General features: G+C 41.6%; 1 protein-coding gene across 2 annotated transcripts in view; it reads right to left on the reverse strand.

The window, feature by feature from the left end:
• med27 (mediator complex subunit 27) overlaps positions 1 to 19,618 on the reverse strand; it is a 58,119-nt gene that overhangs the window by 17,232 nt on the left and 21,269 nt on the right. For both annotated transcript variants that reach the window (XM_017468836.2, XM_047155716.2), the window contains exon 4: positions 9,478 to 9,571. In XM_017468836.2, the coding sequence (XP_017324325.1) occupies positions 9,478 to 9,571 (94 nt within the window). The remainder of the gene's footprint in view (positions 1 to 9,477; positions 9,572 to 19,618) is intronic.

The following is a 19,618-nucleotide window of genomic DNA, read 5'->3' on the forward strand; positions in this document are numbered from 1 at the left end:
TGCAAACCACTAAACCACCATGCCCCCCCCCTAAAAAAATTTCATTTATTCATGCATGTGATATTTCATCAAATTAAATATGCATACAACTGCGAAAACAAAAATGAATCTAAAAATGTAGTCTTTGAATCTAATCTAATTGTTGGACTATCTTTTAATTTGAATCAAGGACAGTTTAAAATCTTAAATCTAAAAAGAACAATAATAAAACATTTCGGGAATTTCCGGTGTAATATCCTTGTAATTAGGGATCTGATTAAACATGTCAAAGGTAATGAATACACATCATCTAGGGGGAAAAAAATGATTTGGAGGAAAATGGTTTTCAAAATACAATGTAGTTTAATGTGATTCCACTCTAGTTAGTGAAGTTTATAAGACTTCTAAAGTAAACGGACCTAGGGTTAGGTCATACGCATATCATAATGATTTACACAGACATAAGGAAATATAGGGTACAAAACAGGCTTTTCAGGGACATATGAAGATGTGATTGGGAAGTGGGTGGAGCTTAAAGCCTTCTTCAAGGTTGCAGATAATGCGGTGGTCAAAAGTTATTACTGTAATATTACAGTATGTGCGTAGACATGGTATAGATGCATCTTACCCAAAAATGATAAACTGCAAATGACTGACATGACCAAAATTGACATATCGACCTGTAGTGTTTCGCCTTAACAACGAACTTGGTGTTTGCTCACTCTTATTATAAGGCTAATTGACACCATGATGTGTGCTGTCACTTGGCAGGGGAAGCATGGCTAACCTCAGAGGGTGTAATTTTTTTTTCCTTTTCCCTCTGATGCTGAATCCTTTTTACTTTGTCTTGTTGCTTCACCAGCGAAAGATTCCAGCAAGAAATTGGCTTGTGCAGAACAAATAGCAGCAAAACTACAGCCATCTGCTTGGAGATCTGAGCACTGTGCATGCACATGAACACACAAATTATGGAAACACACATGAATACTTATATGCTCAGACACACAAATTCGTGATCACATGCAAGTGCAGACATGGGAAACCAACAAATCGCCCACACACACACACACACAGATCCACACAATAAAGGACTGCAGATTGTTTGAACTGATGTTTGAGTCGAGGTTGTAGAGAAACCATCTACAATATTCCTGCAGGCTCTAAAGTGAAGCCTATCTGCAATTCAATTCTTAATTTAAAAGCCCATTCAGGATTTAATCCTGTGTGATGATGCACACTACACAAAATCAACTTCTAAACCAAACCCCCAAGTGGGGGCATGCAACCATGGCAAACATCATGTTTCTATAAACAATAGGATTTCCTGAATATATTAGTCTGACTGGAAAAGTGAGTTGAGGATTGATCAAAGGCCTCTGAGCTTCACGAAGAGTCAGGTTTTAAATATCCCTCCCCTTTTAAAGAGGCCACAACAGTCACTACTTTGGCAGAAACACACAAGGAATAACTAATGCCTTTTTGTAGGGGATTGTACAATACACACCCATTACAAACACCCCCAAAAACAAAATGATCTCAAAAAGGTTTAATTATAGAAATAAATCACCCATACAAAATAATAATCCAAAAAAAAACTATATAAACTCGATCACCCACAAACATTAATTACACAGTTTCGCCACAATATCCTAAAAAACCTCACTGCAAATGCTTATAAATCACACCACAGTGACTCAAAAACCTCCTACATAAGCACTAAACCCATCACCGATTTAACGTCACTCACCTCAAAACTCAAAATCCCTCCAAAAATGCTATACATATACAACATCTATGTACATTCTGTACGTGTGAAGCCAATTTTTAATGTCAACAGCTATTCTAGGAATGCTTTTCTTCAGCTCTCCTCCGAAAGGCTGGGCTGAAAGCGAGGCGCTGGCGCGGGGCCTGGCGCGAGCTCAGTGCCGAGGACAATAGAAGTTCGTTAAACTTCGAGGCATCCTGGAGCGGCTCGCTCACCGAGAGAAAAAGCGCACTCCCAAGAGGAACAGAGCGCCACGGTGGCAGATGGTGCCTTTTTTATTTGGAGCGAGAGTGGGCAGAAAGAGAAGCAACGGAGAGAGCGTGGCAGAGAGGAAAAAAAAAAAAAAAAAAAGAGCGGCGAGGACGGGGAAAGAAAGCGTTTCTAAGCAACAAGTGAGCGCTGCCGCCAAAATCAGCTGTGAAACAGGAAGCGAGAGGTGTCAAAGTGGGAATGTGGTGAGGCGTCCTGCATTAGCTGACCTCACAGGGCTTCGCAGAAGCTGCAGGCCTGCATGATGCGTTTGTCATGACTAACACCAGTTCCTTTCTGCTGCGGATGAAGGCATTCGGGATGGAAAGCTTGGAAAGGCTTCCTGTTCGATGCTGATGTGCCGTGTCTTCTTGGAGTCACTTTGATGTGAATCTCAGAAAGCCGGCATCCTGCTGAACCAGCTGGCTCGGACCTCTTCAACCGCTCAGCATTAATCTGACTACCTGCGCACTCTCACTGCCAACTCTGGCATCACCACCATAGCCACCTCATCAACTTTTCTATCAGCTCTCCATCAAGCGATGAGGAAGGCAAAGGTGCTGCTTTGAACAGCCTATAAACAAATGGTCCTTTTTGAAGCTCTGATCCTACAGTGACCTCGGTATCCTCATGGCTCAGCACTATTTGGCTTTCTGAGGACGTTCCAGAAATCTATGTCGATATTCCCGAGCCGGAAGAGGACCATGTGCTCGTGTGCCCCGAACCATGCCCCTGAGGAGGGTGAAATATTCTTGATGTAGATCAATAGCAGCGCAAGGTCACTTTTAGATACAATTAAAAAGGCAGGGCTCTAAAAGCACAGAAGAGAGACGGTGTGAGAGCGAGCAGGACACCGAGAGGGCATGACAGAGAGAGCATGAGAAAGACCTCCTTTCATTCACTATTTACAATACAGTCTGGCCTGTTCTGAATAGAGCGCTATAGGACTGCACTGGGGGTGAGCCCAGGCCAAATACAGAGAATTACTGTAATCTGCCATTACATAAGCAACCAGAAAGTCAAGAATATTAAGTAGAGCAAAGGTGCACCAAAAATGGGCATTTGATGATGGGAAAAACATTGTATTGTTCCTGTTTTCATCTGTCCAGTTTCAGTGAACCTGTGCCTACTGTAGCTTCAGATTACTGACAGGAATGAAACCCAATGCGGTCTTCTGCTGTTTTAGCCCGTCTGTCTCAAAGATTTCGGCATGTGGTGTATTCTGAGATGTTTTTCTGCTCACCACGGATGTAAAGAGTGCTTATATAACCTTCCTGTCAGGTCGAAACCAGTCTGGTAATTCTCCTCTGACCTCTAAGTAAGAAGAACTTTTATTTTGTCACATGGACATTACAGCACAGTGAAATTCCTTTCTTCGCATATCCTAGCTTGTTAGGAAGCTGGGGTCAGAGCGCAGGGTCAGCCATGATACGGCGCCCCTGGAGCAGAGAGGGCTATGGGTCTTTGTCAAGGGTCCAACAGTGGCAGCTTGGCAGTGCTGGGGCTTGAAAGACTGTTTAACAACATTATCACCTATGCAAACTCAAACTGAAAATACATAAGTGCTAAATGTCATTTTCCCCACATTGAATACACCAATGAAAACGATCTATTATCTTTAGTAGCTGTTAAGAAGTGCCAAGGGTTGCCAGGTATGTGATAAAACATCCCGATGGTCAATAAAACCATCCACAAACCAAAACTACACACATTACAGACAGCTTTTAAAATCAAACATCATGGCTATCATTGCAAAAGGTATCACGATACCGGTTGTCTGGTTACATAATACATTTATAAATAAGCAATATTTCTATAAATAGCATTTTCTGTAAATAGTTCTTCAGCCAGGTTTCAAATTCCTCATAATACATATCCATTCATTGATTTTCAGCAACTTCTTTATCCTGGTCAGGTTTCAGTGGATCCGGAGCTTATCCCGGGACACTGTGTACAAGACAGGAATACACCATCAGGAGTGGACAAATAAGTAGACCAAGATAAGTACATTTTGTGCCTGGGATATTAGTTTTTTATTTATTAATTTTTTTTAAATTCGCAGTTGATTTGTGGACAAGACGACGGCTTAGTTCTTTACACATGGGAACATGTTTACAAAAGGGACCAAGTGCGTGTATCTCTAATAACATTTAAACAGACTGTAGAACCTACAACTGCCCACTGGATTCGTTTGTGGGCCGCTTATTACACAGTTAACGTGTCAAGAGAAAATAAAGACACTAGCCAGGGACAAATAATACTTTCGGCCATATATTGTATCTTTTAAGGTGCGATGTGAGGACAGAACGTCTTATAGCCGAAACACTGGCAAACGATTTGCTGACTTTTTGTGAAGCGCACAAATATGATGTGCTACATTAGAAATTGGTGAGAAGACGATAGTAATCATAAACTTGTTAATTTCCTGTAGGCTGCATTAATGTACTTAACTAGATAGTCACTTTTTAGCCTGGTCTATTAGGTTTCTGAGCAAACAAAACATGGGACTGGGTAGCACATCGGAGCTTTTACAGTATGTGCTAGCTAATCAATTTATCACTGGACTACCCCTGACTCTGGCCAGGCTACTACACTATTACAGGGCAACACATGCACTCAAACCGTCACACCTTGTTATACACAAGGTTTATGGTGCATTATTGGTAATAATATAGTAAACGATCTACTCCACAGCCTTGAGTATGAAGATAACCTAGACGAGACTAGAGCGATTAAATAAAGAAAATTAACGTTCTAGATTTAAGTTCGGATCTGAAAATTCCCTTACAGTGATCTGTTTAACATGCATGAACTTTTTTTGTGAAGCTACATCTCTACCTCCTGCTGTGTGAAGCTTTGTGGTGGCTCTGCATTTGTGCATCTTTTGATGCCCGCTGCCAAACGAACGACAGGATCTAGTCAGCGGCAGCACATGAAACGGCTTCAGATCGCACTTAAAAACACTCCGCTCATCAGGAGAAAGGAGCTCAAGACTCATACGTTCCAAACTCAGCATGCAAGAAACCTAACATATTGGTGGGGGTGGTGAAGCTGATGGTATCAAATGGGTGAGGAAAATGAGGAGAGGGCCTGAGGAGGAGGCATTTGTCACTCTCATTAGCATCCTCTAATTATGGTCGGGCAGGCTCGCTCGTAACGAATCCGGAGCCTGCAGAGGACCGGTTCTTTCCTCTGCCCTCAATCTCACGCCCTAGTTAACGCTGCAGCACTACCATGAACGCACATCTGAGTCTCGAGTCTACTTGAGAAGTAAAGAAGTAAGCAGGATGTTTACGTTATTGTAGGCAGGACGGTGTAGACACAACATCTATGTATATTTGTTTTTGTTATGTCTCTTACCAGGCAGTCCCCTAGGACCCTATTAACACCTGGCCATTTCATGCCATTTTCATCCTGATATGATTTTAACCACATGCACTGACACTTGTGAATCTGTTTGCACAACCTTATTTATGAAATCACTATTCTTCCACGAGTTCACCCCTTTTTTCTTAATAACACAAAGGAAGTCTTTGTAAAATCATATCTAAGCTGAAATATCACATATCTCTTGGTCCATCTTCTGTTTGGTCACTTTGTTGTGATTGCTGTGTACATCTCATTACCCAGCACCTTGGCATCAGCTTCACACACACACAACACATACAAAAAGCAATCAACAGCCAACAAGCTACAAGTAAATGGACAGCTTCCCAACACTTCTCCTGCTAAATATATAACACACAGTTCTGGAAGTAGCCTGGGAATTGTCGGCAAAATTGTTAGCCTGCCTGTGAAGTGATGTATATGGTTAGAACCATCAGTATTGTGTAGAGTTGCAAAATCCCTTACGAGAGTAAAACACAGAAGCGCACCGATCCACTTTCTCCATTTCCAATTCTCCTTTTTCCATTTTCTTGTTGCCAAGATTACGAAAAACATAAGAGGTGCAATGGATCCGAGAGGAAAATCTCTCAAATACGATCAGATATCGATTCAGCATTTCAAGCTAATATTGGCCCTGATCGTCCCTAGACGCAGAGGTTTCTTTTATTTTCCGCACACAGTTGTGATTCTGGTTATTGTTTGTAGAGCTGACGGATATCTTAAGGCAGTTCTTATTTTAAACTGGAGAGGCCGTGCAGGTCTCGGCGGTGGAACGTGAACCCGTGTCCTGACTTGAAAGCAGTGCTCTGTGAAGAACGCACTTGAGAACACTTGAAGAAGAGCTCCTTCTGCACATACTGAAGAAGTCTGCTAAAATTATCCTTCACTTTCATCTTCAAAATGATTACATGTAACGACGTGTGGCAATGACCCATGGGTGGATTTTATATGCTGCCAAAAAAAAACCCTTCTTTGGACTAGTATTGTACTGTATACTTTATAAGAAATGCTGTCAGGAGCAGTGCAGGTTAGACTTTAGCCTGGGCAAGCTAACTGTATTTTGTTGTTTTGCATTTTGGCACATACTGTAATTTTCTGAGCAGCACGGTGGCATACACTGTTCTAAACTGCCCATAAGTGTGAATGAGTATGTGAATGTGTGTATCTGTATCTGATTAGTGCTCCAAATATTCATACTTGTATTTAGAGTTAAACCTCAAGTGGATGTGGTCTAAATCAGAAGGGTGTTTTTTTTTTTTTTAACAGAGGTGTATTATTTTATTTGTACCTGCCTGTAACATTTTCTAACAAATATAGTAGGTTTGATTTCCCAAAGGTAAACAAATTAGTAGCCTAATTTAAACCACCTTGACCCTGACCAGGCAGTTACTAAGGATGAAGGAATGAATGAACACTGTCGATGCACTGTTCATATTAATGAATGTGGTCTTTGCCCTACAAGCTTCATATGCGTCCGTTCACTCATGCCCATACGCTTCATATCTGACCGCTTGCCCGCATGACAAGACCTTTGTGCCAAGCATTTTAATAAACAACTAACGTGCATCATATCTTTATCTGTATGTGTTTGGAACACATTATCTGTTCATGCTAAATAATGTATTGTATTTGGTTACATCCCTGGTGTTTGTGATGCCCTGTGATGGACTGGCATCCATTCCAGGATGTATCCCTGGCTCACTCCCAGTGATCCTGGTATAGGCTTCGGATCTACTGCGACATTACCTAAGATGAACGAATGAATACATAATCATTAATTTTCCTCCAAGCACTGATTTTGTGTACTTAAAAGTAAGCTTTAAGCATAATCCAGAGAGGCTTTAGAAAACAGGCATGAAAAAAAGTCTTCAGATCATGTTGCACTGGGGGATTTGGCCAACAAGACCAGCACGTCCACTTCAAATGAAAAAAAGTAGGTCAGAACTCAAACTCAAACACCAATTTTGGTGAGCATTATGTTTTTTTAACACGCTAATTAGGGAGCACAAAGCGATGCAGATGAGCGAGGAGGGGATGTTCATGTTCCAAGCTTTGTAGTGATCTGTGGCATGGCCCCTGCGGTGGGGAAACTGACACTCAAGCGACCCCCCGTGTTCCCGAGTGTGCAAGCCTGCCAACTGGGCCATCTGGCAGAGTGTGTCCTGTGGGCACGAGTTGTTGAGGTCCCATAGCTGGGGAAGGGGTATTTGTAGTCTTTCTGGCACTTCTGCCAAGATTTCTCACTCTCTTTCTTTCTCTCATCTCTTCTTTCTGTCGCCATCTCTATGCCAAAAACATGATCTTATTGGTAAAAGACAGAGACTGCGCTGTCGGAGACAATCCCAAAGCTGAGGCAGATGATAGATGTTGATTTGAGAGTCTTGGCTCGCAGTGTTGCTTGATCAGATCAGCTTAAAAAAAAAAAAAAAACGTGCACAAAAGCAAAGACAATGAGACATTGTAAAACTATGACAGATTTTAAAGCCATGCCTCCAGGTTATGGTGATTCTATACTTGTCTTTGGTGTTTGCTTACATTACAGCTTTGCAGCTGTCATAGTAAAAGACAATGCATTTCTTCAGGAGTCCTGCATGCTCCCTTATGTTTATGAGGACAGGCAGAGGACAAAGCACTCAATAGTGAGACTGGAACAATGATACCAAGTCTCAAACTGACTTCTACAACAGCTTTCCAAGCGCATGGCCAAGACAGGACAAGACAAGACAAAAGGACACACTCGTTGAGGCAGATTTTGGCAACCATCAGACCGGTTACCTGCTCCATAATGTTCAGCAAGGGACAAGAAATATTCATCCCAGTACAGTTTTGTCTGCCAGGCCATAACTCTCAAACATCAACCTGTCTGACATACACCATATGGCCAAAAGTTGTGGACACCTGACCATCACAACCCATTCTGCTTCACTGTTATAATAACCTCCACTCTTCTAGATTTTGGAGTGTGGCTGTGGGGGATTTGCCCATTCAGCTACAAGAGTACCAGTGAGGTCAGGCACTGATTTTGTGTGAGGAGACCTGAGGAGCAGTCTGTGTTCCAGTTCATCCCAAAGGTGTTCACTGGGGTTGAGTTCAGGGCTCTGTGCAGGCCACTCGAGTTCTTCCACACCAACCTTGGCAAACCATGTCTTCATGGACCTCACTTTGCACACAAGGACACTGTAATGCTGGAACATGTTTGGCTCCCTTAGCTCCAGGGAAGGGAAACTGTAAAGGTACAGCATACAAAGACATCCTACAAAGTTGTGTTGAGGAAGACACAACATATGGCTGTGATGGGCAGGTGTCCACAAACTTTTGGCCAAATTAGTGTAGTTGTCCTGAAGACCGTTCTATCGCGACACCTACCTGGACACTTAATACGTGGGGTGAAATTTGGATTTAAGAGGTTCCTTCCTTCTTTCATGGGTGCCAACAATATGGGAATATTAATGTTCAATTTATGGGTTATTAGGATGGGGATAGTTGACCTTCGGCTCATGGTTTTATCCAAGGACACTTAAAAGGAATAGAGGATACAATTCAAAAATTAAAAAAAAAGTTCAAAATTCTAAAGATTTTTGTTGGAAAACAATAATTTTCCGATATTTATTTCATTATTTAATTACGTACCTTCTAGTTTTGTCCATTTGCTATAATGTAAGTGATAACAGGAAGTAACAAAAACGTTCTGCAGATGTTCCACAACAAAATATAAGTCTAAAGTGATGAATAGTAAGTGTCAGACTTTAAAAAAACAACAAAAAAAACCAAACAATCAAAATATTAGAAAACTGTTGTGGTATAAGAAGAATAAAACACTTTTGGAACATGCATTTAAGGGAAAATGATACATTTTGGAGTGGAAATAGGTCACACCCCATTACTTTACCGTAACCGCATGCCATATCACGTTTTATTTCACTTATGTAAAGTGTCCTTAAATTTTTGATTGCCCGTGCAAGTCTTCTACTTTTAAAGGTGAAAGTCGTTAGCAAAATTTGGACATCTTGACAGCCTGCGGTTTGAAGAACGTGCACATCACCAGAGGCAGGATCATGTTACTAAGGTGGCAGAACAGATTTATAACAGAAACTCACCAGAAGCACAGCTGATGTCCCGTTGGGCCGGAAGAGCTCAATGGACATGTCTGGAAACATGCGGCCAATCCTAGAGATCACATCATCCACGTATCTGTCGAGATAGGCCACAAAGGCAATTCATATTCACATCCACGTTTAAAAACCCGCTGAAGGTTCAGCGAGTGCTTAAAAAAAAGAAAAAAAAAAGAAAAAAAAACAAAAGAAAAGAAAAAAAAAAAAAAAAGGAGGTCATGATTGCTGCCGTTAGCAAGTCGATGCCTTTTTTTATTAAGGTAACAATATTGAAAAAGCCGTGCTTTGTTCAATTCAATACTATTGACATGTTTGTGCCAAACTGGTAATGTATTCCTGAGCCCCGCCCTGAGTCATCACATTTATCTACAGCCTGAGACTTTGACTAATTCTCTCTTTACACTTTGGTAACTTACAGTAGAAGACACTGATTGATCTATGTGAGGATGTTGTGAGGATGTTGTTTAACACCAATCCTTCTGCACAGGGAAGAAATGACCATTCTGATGCATGAATATGTCATTTGTCTAGATATCAGCAAGCACCGTTTCTGTAATAACTGAATGTTCGAACGGTGAGAGAAACAAGCAGGAAACACTGTACTAAAAAGATCTGCCTTGTGACTTCTCGATTCTGATTGCTCAGAAGGTATTGATGGTATTGATGTTATTTTTTATAACAGCAGCCCAGGGAGTAGTTCTGGCTGCAATGCAAATCCCAGGCTTTTATTAAAGCACTCATTCTAATGTGTGATTGTTTTTATAATAACAACTTGCATGGCAGTGACGCCACATAAACAGTTAATTAAAAAAAAAAACAAAACATGGATAATTTTTGATATGGTGAAGTCTGGGAGGAGAAGGAGTCTCCAGTGTCAGCGCTTTGGAACTCTCAGATTTAAAGCTGTAACTTTATGTTTTCCGACATGGGACGGTTTCTCTGTTACATGACAAGCTAAGTTTTTTGTCAGCTGAAGGAACAACCGCAGGAGGGGTACGGATTTGGACAATGTAAGAAAGCCAGAAAGAACGGAAATCGTGTTTTCAGTGAAGTTCATATCCATCTTTAAGGAAAAATGTTTTTGTCAATGTTTTTTTTTTGTTAGTTGCGGCCAAAAATGTTTGATTTTGCTGCGATGTTTTTCAAAATTTGCAAACTTTTTTTTTTTTTTTTACGGATAACTACTTGAATTCAATTCAGTTGAAATTGCAATCGCACAAAAAGTAGCTTTGCACTGTCTTTCGCAGTGATGAAAGGAGACCTTTTAGCTGTACACATGTTTAACGCACGTGACTCGACGAGAGCTTTGCTTGAACGCGCGTCGCGATGACGTCACACGACGCGTCTTGCTCCGAATCTGCAGAAGCTCTGTTGTCATTTCGAAAAATTGCACGCTCCTCCGAGTATTACGTTGTTCGCTTGATTTTCGCGTTCATTTCTATGATCACGAAATCCTCGAGGGACTGATTTATAGCATTCTACTGTGGTGATCTTACGACACTTTATTCTGATCACTCGAAACCGTTTAATTCACTATGAACACGCGTCGTCGGGATCTTCCCACTGCGGAGATAGCGTGAAAGCTTCGCCACGACAACGTAAGTGATAACAGGAACTAATTTGCTACGCAGACATTCCACAACATTAAAAGTCACTATAAATGGATAAAAAGCAGGACGTCATTTTTTTTTAATTATTAAAAAATTGTTAGGGTCGGCAAACGGAAGAATAAAACGCACGCTGTTATAAGAAAATAATCAAATTCAGAGTGGTAAGAATAACTCCGCTGTAATATTTTCCTATAACGGCACCGTTTTTTATTCCTTATTTAAAATATGGCTGTTTACACTCTTAAGAAATGATAACTTGTCCGAAAACACAACTTTTTCATTTATGCCAGAACATGATGCCAGCAAGCAAAAGTTTAATAACACGGCACACTTTACCACTGAGAGAAACAAGCAGGAGGTCTTGTAAGAATCATAAAAAAAAAAAGCCTCAGTTCAGCAGTGGACTGTAAAGCAGGGATTTTTTTTTTCTCTGAATGCCTGGTTCACCTTCACTGTTTAGAGGAGAATATGCATTATTTGGATCCCCTGCCAGAGACGTTGAGCTTGCTCGTTAGACATCAGAACGCTTGGGGTTGGACAGCCGAAGCCTTGAGCCATCCCTCGAGTCGGCAGAACCGCAACTGAGGAGAGTCGCCCTCCTTGTATTGGCGGGTCAATGCTAATAAGGGTTTAATGAAAATCTCCTTTGCCATCAGCTATCAATATACTTGAGGGACTGGCCTCACGCACAAAAAGGAAAGAAAAAAAAAAATTCATTACAGAAGTGCCGGAGAGAGGTTGTCTAGGGTAGGAGGATTAGTTGCAGAAGTCATTTGAAAGTTATGTGGACAAGTGCACGGTGTCTATATTCCAGTTCAAAATGTAAGTCCCGATGGTATGAGAATATGAGGTGTGAAGTCTGCATGAGTGCTCTGTTGTGTTTTCTTCAGTATTCCCTTAATATCAGCATCAAAATCAAGCAACAAATCATCTACGATGTTTGAAGGCCCTGTTACACTACAGAGGCCAAAAGCTTGGAAGTAACCAAAACTTTTTTTAAAAAAAAAAAAAAACACCATTTTTCATTTCTTTGCATTTTTTTTTTATAGCAGCAGGTACTAGATTTACCACCTCGTATCTCCAAGGCCCCCGTTTGATCCTGAGCTATGTTTCATTCATTTTAATGACAAATACGGTGGATTAGTGGTTAGGACGTTTGCCTCGCACCTCCGGGGTGGGGGATTGAATCCTGCCTCCACCCTTGCATGTTCTCCCGATGCTTCTGGGGTTTTCTGCGGGTACTCTGGTTTCCTCCCCCAGTCCAAATTCTCCCCCATGACCCTATGTAGTATAAGGGGTATGGAAAATGGATGGAGGGTTACCTGTCTAACATTTCCTATACATTTTTTTTTTTTAAAACTGGTAGTTCTTTTCTCATCAACTAGGATGACCACTTGATATACTACACCTTGTGTTTTTTTGTTGACTTAATTCCCAAATTGGATTTACGAATAATATTCTGCTTTGGAAATCTTGCACATCTGCAGCCAGTCTTTCAAAATGAGCCAAGTTGTTAATATTCCGCGCTACTGGCAGATTATTGGCAATAGCCGGGCTTAAAGGTAATCGAATGGGGTGTGCAATTACATCTCAATTGGCAACGCGGAGGGGAGCCAAGCCAGCTACAAGACAAGACATGCTTTAATATCCCAGCGCTTCATCAGTCTCAGGTGTGAAATCTACACAATCTCCATGCAACTTTGGTTCATGTGAAGCATATTGGAGTCGGGTGTGTGTATATAGCTTGTGATCTGCAGTATGCTGAAACACTCCAAAGCAGCCTAGTCATTTTTTTTTTAATTCTTCAAAGCTTCTGTTTAGCACCTAATGTTCATCCCTTTCCTTCAGGCTCCACCACAGGCCTTTTAATTAGCATTGTTTTAATTGCCTGCTAATCGCCAGTCTATTCTTTGAATCATTATGCTCACACACACACACGCAGATGCTTAGAGGCTGGGTTCAACCTGAGAGCACAAGCCACACAGGAACATGATGCAATAAAGATGCAGACTTGTTGCTGCTCACCCATGAATAAGCAAATGAAGGACAACAATTAAAACCAGGAACGCAAGCAGAAGCAACACCGGCAAAACAGTCAGACAAGCTTTGCTAAACTGTGGGTGGATCTGAAATTTCAGCAAGTTATAGCTTGGATCATATACACAAGATCTTTTCAGCTCACCAGTCTCTGTCTTTATTTAGTGCTGAAGTAACACTTTCGAAAGCCCCATAGACAATAACTGAGTATGTTGATGCACAAAAAGTTAGCTTTAGCCACATTAGCAAGTGGCAAAGTGATGGGCGATCGTTCATTTTCTCCACACGTGTAGGACACCGAGTTGCAATTTAGCGACTGAGTGATAGCCTCATAAGCGACATTTATATTAAGCATTATCTCAATTCTATGCGAATTAGGTATGACGTTGTCCTCAGACCAATCGTATGGAACTTGGGGTCTGATGTTTCTTCACTTAAAGCTCTTACCCGCAATTAGTTCATATTTACTGTTTGAAGCAGAAAAATGAAAGAAAAACTTATAGCCATTATTTCGTCCTAAACATCTTTTCACAAAATGTTTATAACGATTAGTGAGAGGACATATAAGACGAAACCGTGGTTACAAGTTTTGTTTTTGTAAAGAGACATTACTAAGAAAAATAAAGCTTGGGAGGAAGCAGCAGACATCGTTGGTGACATGGTGAGTGCATGTATTCAGCTTGCTCTGCCAATCTGCTAACAAAGTTAGTACGAAGCCTAGCACGGAACATGAGAATCAAACCAATTTTCAAGTTTCACACTGATTAGCGCATTGTTTAATTTGTGTTTATTCATTCTTATTCACCTTTCTACGCCAAAAAAAAAACCCAACATGTGCCAAGATCTTATCAACTCCCTGAAGAACTCTATGATCTAACCATCTGACAACACATGAAACCTTGGTGTAATTCTTCTGGGTGCTATCTCAGTCGTGAAGGTTTGACCTTTACATCGTCAGGAGGATCTGACCCCTTCTCTCCCCAGATGCCTACCAGGCACTTGTTCAGTCTTTAACCATTGATGGCCTCCAACCCCTACAGCTGATCCAAAACGCAGCTACATGGCTTGTTTTCAATCGCCCCAAGTTCTCCCACATCACCCCGTTGCTGCATTCACTCCACTTCCTACTGTATGTATAGCTGCCCACATCAATACAAAGCCAAAAACGGACCAGCGTCCACCTACCTGAAGGCAGTAATCAAATCCTGCACAAGCACGACTTGAACTACCATCCCTCAAGACATGCGTCAAGACTTTCTCTTCCCTGCCTGTCTGAACAGCTGAGTCACTGGCTGTCTTTAAAAGAAGAGTGAAGACCCACCTCTGCAAAATGCTTAAGCTACCACTAAATCTGCATCATTGATAAAACGACCATCAGGACTACCATTGTAAAGTATGTGAGGAATAAAGCACGTTGGGGCATGCTGTTATAGGCAAATAATCAACAAGAGCAATACTCTTAAATCACAGTTAATTGCCAACAATTTTTTTTATTTATTCAAGAAAGACAGCATACGTTTTAGCCATTTATTTGCTGGGAATAATCTCCACTCTTCTGGGAAGGCTGTCCAATAGATTTTGGATTGTGGTTGTTGGGATTTGACCATTCGGCCACAAGTGAGGTCACGTACTGATGTTGGATGAGGAGGCCTGAGGTGCAATCAGTGTTTCAGTTCATCCCAAAGATGTTCCAGTGGGGTTAAGGTCAGGATTTTGTGCAGGACACTCGAATTCTTCCACTACAAACCATGTTTACATGTCTACCTGGATGCCAGCAACTGCCTAATACATAAGTCTTTTTGCCTAATAATAGTAAAGTGTACTTTTTGCATACCCATTTTTTTCAAAAAGTAAAAAAAATCAGGAGGCGCCTTTTTGGTCCGAGGGCCTTAAACTGTGCAAACAGTCCCGATCATACCCTGTCCTTACTAAAGAGCTGTGTGAGACACGGAGACCACGGAGGGTTTCAGTGAATAGATTGGAACAAAATCACTGCCGTCAATAAGTTGAGATGAAGCTGACGTGTAAGGTGCTCTGATGAGAGCCAGGGAAGACGGAACGAGCCGGAAGGAACAAGTCGTCTCTGACCACCAGCTGAAGGCTTTTCTTTTATCCAACGTGCAATCTAAATGCAAAGTTAATGAGAACTCGGTGGAGATAGACATTGGGGAGGTTCTGTTATGCAGTTTAAAAGAATCCACTATGAACAGAGTCCCGAATGTTAATGCTCCAGATTATCTTTTATGGCCGCCAGGATGATGAAACCTTCTGCACAAAATTACAATCGCGTGCAGTGTTTAAATTATACAAAAATCAATAATTAAAAAAAAAAAAAAGTCTTTGAGGTGGGATTTGGGTGCCAAAACAGTTGTCTGTTAAAAACATTCCAGACTTTGCACTTTGTTCTTCTCCATATAACAGGGCAACATATTTCGCACTGTATGATTAATGCTACAAAGTGATCAAATAGCCCTTTCTTGTGCCTGTGCGAGAGGCTGCGATGAATGCTGATGGATGGGGGGTGGCATGTGGAGGGGGGAACTGCCTTCATCTCTCACTCTAATCAGAGATCACCAGCAACTGAAATTTTCATATCGCTCCAGCTGTGGATATTCTGCTGCAATGCAGTACTGAAATTAGACCCCTGTTTCATCACAAGTCTGGTAAACAAAGACTTATCAGGTTTCTCTTAAATACATAGGAGTGGCCTGTGTTAAAACTTGCCTTTGGAGCGCTGAATATGCACAATGGAACCCACAACACTAGCTTGGGATTTACAAATATACCATTCAGACGCCCTTATTCAGAGTGATTACATTTATCTCATTTATACAACTGAGCAGCTGAGTGTTAAGGGCCTTGCACAAGGGCCCAACAGTGGCAGCGCTGGAATTTGAACTCACAACCTCCCAATCAGTAGTCCAACATTTTAACCAATGAGCTACCACTTGCAGCCTCTTTAGAAATAAATAGGACCAAAAAAAAAAAAAACCCACAGCGTATCATGTTACAGAGAAACCGTAAAGCCCTGAAGTCAGAAAAACTCTGACACTGGAGACTCCTTCCCAAAATGTTAAATAAACATTTCCAGATTTATTATTTAAAAAAAAAAAATGAATAAAATCAAGAGCATCCACCATACAAATCTCTGTTTAAGCTGTTACTATAGAAACGCATTAATATAAAAACGTGACCATCTTTTCAGCCGGTACTACTTCTGACCAATCAGAATTCAGAATTCAGCAGCGGCCTAACAAAGTTTCAGTGTGATTCCTTAGATATTCAGGCTAATTACTCTTACACAACTCTTGTGCCATTAAATGTGCTGAGTGGATTTACTGGTACAAGCAGAATCATGCATATTTATTTGTCCCATTATAAACTATAACTGCTGTCCAAATAGCTGCTGGGAGTCTGTCTGCGTGCGAGGCTTGGCTCCCTCAGTGCCAGATTAGCTGATTAAATGCTGCCCAATTCTGTTCAGAGGATTAATAAGTACACAGAAGGAAAACACGGTCGTATATAATCACTCAGTGCTTCCTCGGGACCTGAATTACATGAGCAGGCTGGTGTAATAAGATTCAGTCATTCTGCGAGTTTATACTTTATAACACAGCAACTCCATCCTTGAGAGCCACGGCGCTGTTGTTGCTGCTGCAACACATCAGGGTGGAACGTTAATTGCTAATTCTGGAGGCTTTTTTTTATTTTTATGAGATAAATGGGGAAATCGCTATACTGAACTAATATTGCCAGGCTTTTTTTTTTTTTTTTTTTTTTTTTATAAATTCACATAACCACTGTTTCATCCCTTTGTTTGGGAAGCATGTCTCAGGTTTAGCAAATGTAATCACCCTTTTACATCAGACACTGTGGAATGGAATGGTAACAAGAATGAGTCATACGCCGGTCTAGTCCATTTTAAATATGAAAACGTACACTGATGACATTATATTTTTATATTACATCTCTCATTTCTGTTATTTCAGACCTGTTTTTTTTTTTTTATTATGCGCCCCATTTTTTCCATGCTGTTTGTGGATATACTCATTTTCGTTGGACAATAAGAAAAAGCAATTCGAGTTGTCTGATGTTGTTGCGTGGTGAGATCCTCACGTTAGCCGCAAACACGAACTACGCGATCGACAATGGTGTGGCTTCAGTGTCTGATGGGCACTTTCCTAGTTTTTAGCGTAGTAATTAATCCAACAACTACTTAGGATTTCTGTTCTATGGACTGAAAAAGACAATTGTTTAACATGTTTGACATGATATTTCTGTGATGATTGTGGTTGACCAGTTAATGGTCTGCACTTGCAGTGGAGGGTATGACAGATGACCAGTTTGGTGGATTTCAGATAAGACACATTTCCATTTTGAACAGAAACATGAGAAAACAAAGTGTTACATTGAATGCACACAGAATGCAATGCAAAAACACAAACATTAAATAAAAATAATATAAAAATAAAAAAAAGGAAACATGAATTTCTATGCCACATTCTTACTGGTTGCAATGTCACTCGTGGGGTCTTTATTTCAGTGACCAAGGCTTTGAATATCCTGGGTTTGAGTTCAGAGGTTTTAATCCACAGGGGCACAGTGGCTTTAATACACGGGGGCACAGTGGCTTTAATCCACGGGGGCACAGTGGCTTTAATACACGGGGGCACAGTGGCTTTAATCCACGGGGGCACAGTGGCTTTAATACACGGGGGCACAGTGGCTTTAATACACGGGGGCACAGTGGCGTTAATCCAGGGGGCACAGTGGCTTTAATACAAGGGGGCACAGTGGCTTTAATACACGGGGGCACAGTGGCGTTAATCCAGGGGGCACAGTGGCTTTAATACACGGGGGCACAGTGGCTTTAATACACGAGGGCACAGTGGCTTTAATACACGGGAGCACAGTGGCTTTAATACACGGGGGCACAGTGGCTTTAATACACGGGGGCACAGTGGCTTTAATACACGGGGGCACAGTGGCTTTAATACACGGGGGCACAGTGGCTTTAATACACGGGGGCACAGTGGCGTTAATCCAGGGGGCACAGTGGCTTTAATACACGGGGGCACAGTGGCTTTAATACACGGGGGCACAGTGGCGTTAATCCAGGGGGCACAGTGGCGTTAATCCAGGGGGCACAGTGGCTTTAATACACGGGGGCACAGTGGCTTTAATACACGGGGGCACAGTGGCTTTAATACACGGGGGCACAGTGGCTTTAATACACGGGGGCAGAGTGGCTTTAATACACGGGGGCACAGTGGCTTTAATACACGGGGGCACAGTGGCTTTAATACACGGGGGCACAGTGGCTTTAATACACGGGGGCACAGTGGCTTTAATACACGGGGGCACAGTGGCTTTAATACACGGGGGCACAGTGGCTTTAATACACGGGGGCACAGTGGCTTTAATACACGGGGGCACAGTGGCTTTAATCCAGGGGGGCACAGTGGCTTTAATACACGGGGGCACAGTGGCTTTAATAGACGGGGGCACAGTGGCTTCGCACAGTGGCACCGCACCCCGGTGGCTGGTGGTTCAAATCCCGCCTCCACTCTGTGCAAAAACTCCCTGAGATGATATGAGGAAGAAACCTTGAGAAAAACCAAACTCAAAAGGGAACCCATCCTTAACCCAGTTAATAACTGCTAACTTTAATGTTGCAACAGGTTTTTATTCAGATTAATTAAATATATGATTCAGTCTTGACCAGTTTCAAAAGTAAAGCCCCCCCCCCACAAATAAACGGAGATGCTGCAAACGTTTGCACTCAGAAAGTTTTAGATTCCGTTTATATAAAAGAAAACTTGTCTGCTTGAAGACCTTACCTGCTCCATGTGCCCTTGTACCTGGCACGGCAATCTAATGATTAATGTGTAGGATAAATATTCATTTTAATTTAAAAAAAAAAAAAAAAAAAAAAAAAAAAAAAAGGAGCTACAAAATAAAAACAAAGCATTATAATCACAAATGCCCAATTATCACCCTCACTCAGAGCATTAACATTTCACGTGTCGCTTTGGAAAACTAGCTGGCGATGCAGAATGGAAATGTTTGGTAGGGAACTAAAAAAAAATAAAAAAAATTACATAAGAGCAAACCAGCATGAAGGCTACGCTGCATAATTCATGCGCTACTCCTTTAAGAAATGGCAAATTCATCAGGACAATAGCACCTGACAGAGGAACCGCTCTGTCTCCGTTCACCTTCCCGAGCTCGCCCTTTCCACGCCTTAAACATCAGCATGCCTCCGTCAGAGACCCACGATGCACTGCAACTACGGCAGGAGTGAATGCACTGCGAGCAGACTTATCATGACAACTTGACTTTATTGTGACCTTTAATGATATGTTTTTGCCAGGCCAGAAAAAAAATACAGCCGGGGAGAGACGAGCAAGCCGATTCTGACATTTAGGAGCGATTCTTTGTTCTGATATTAGGCCCAATCAGAAGTACGGGGTCAGAGA

Source organism: Ictalurus punctatus, chromosome 5 (assembly GCF_001660625.3).
Source record: "Ictalurus punctatus breed USDA103 chromosome 5, Coco_2.0, whole genome shotgun sequence".
In the NCBI taxonomy this organism is placed as follows: Eukaryota; Metazoa; Chordata; class Actinopteri; order Siluriformes; family Ictaluridae; genus Ictalurus; species Ictalurus punctatus.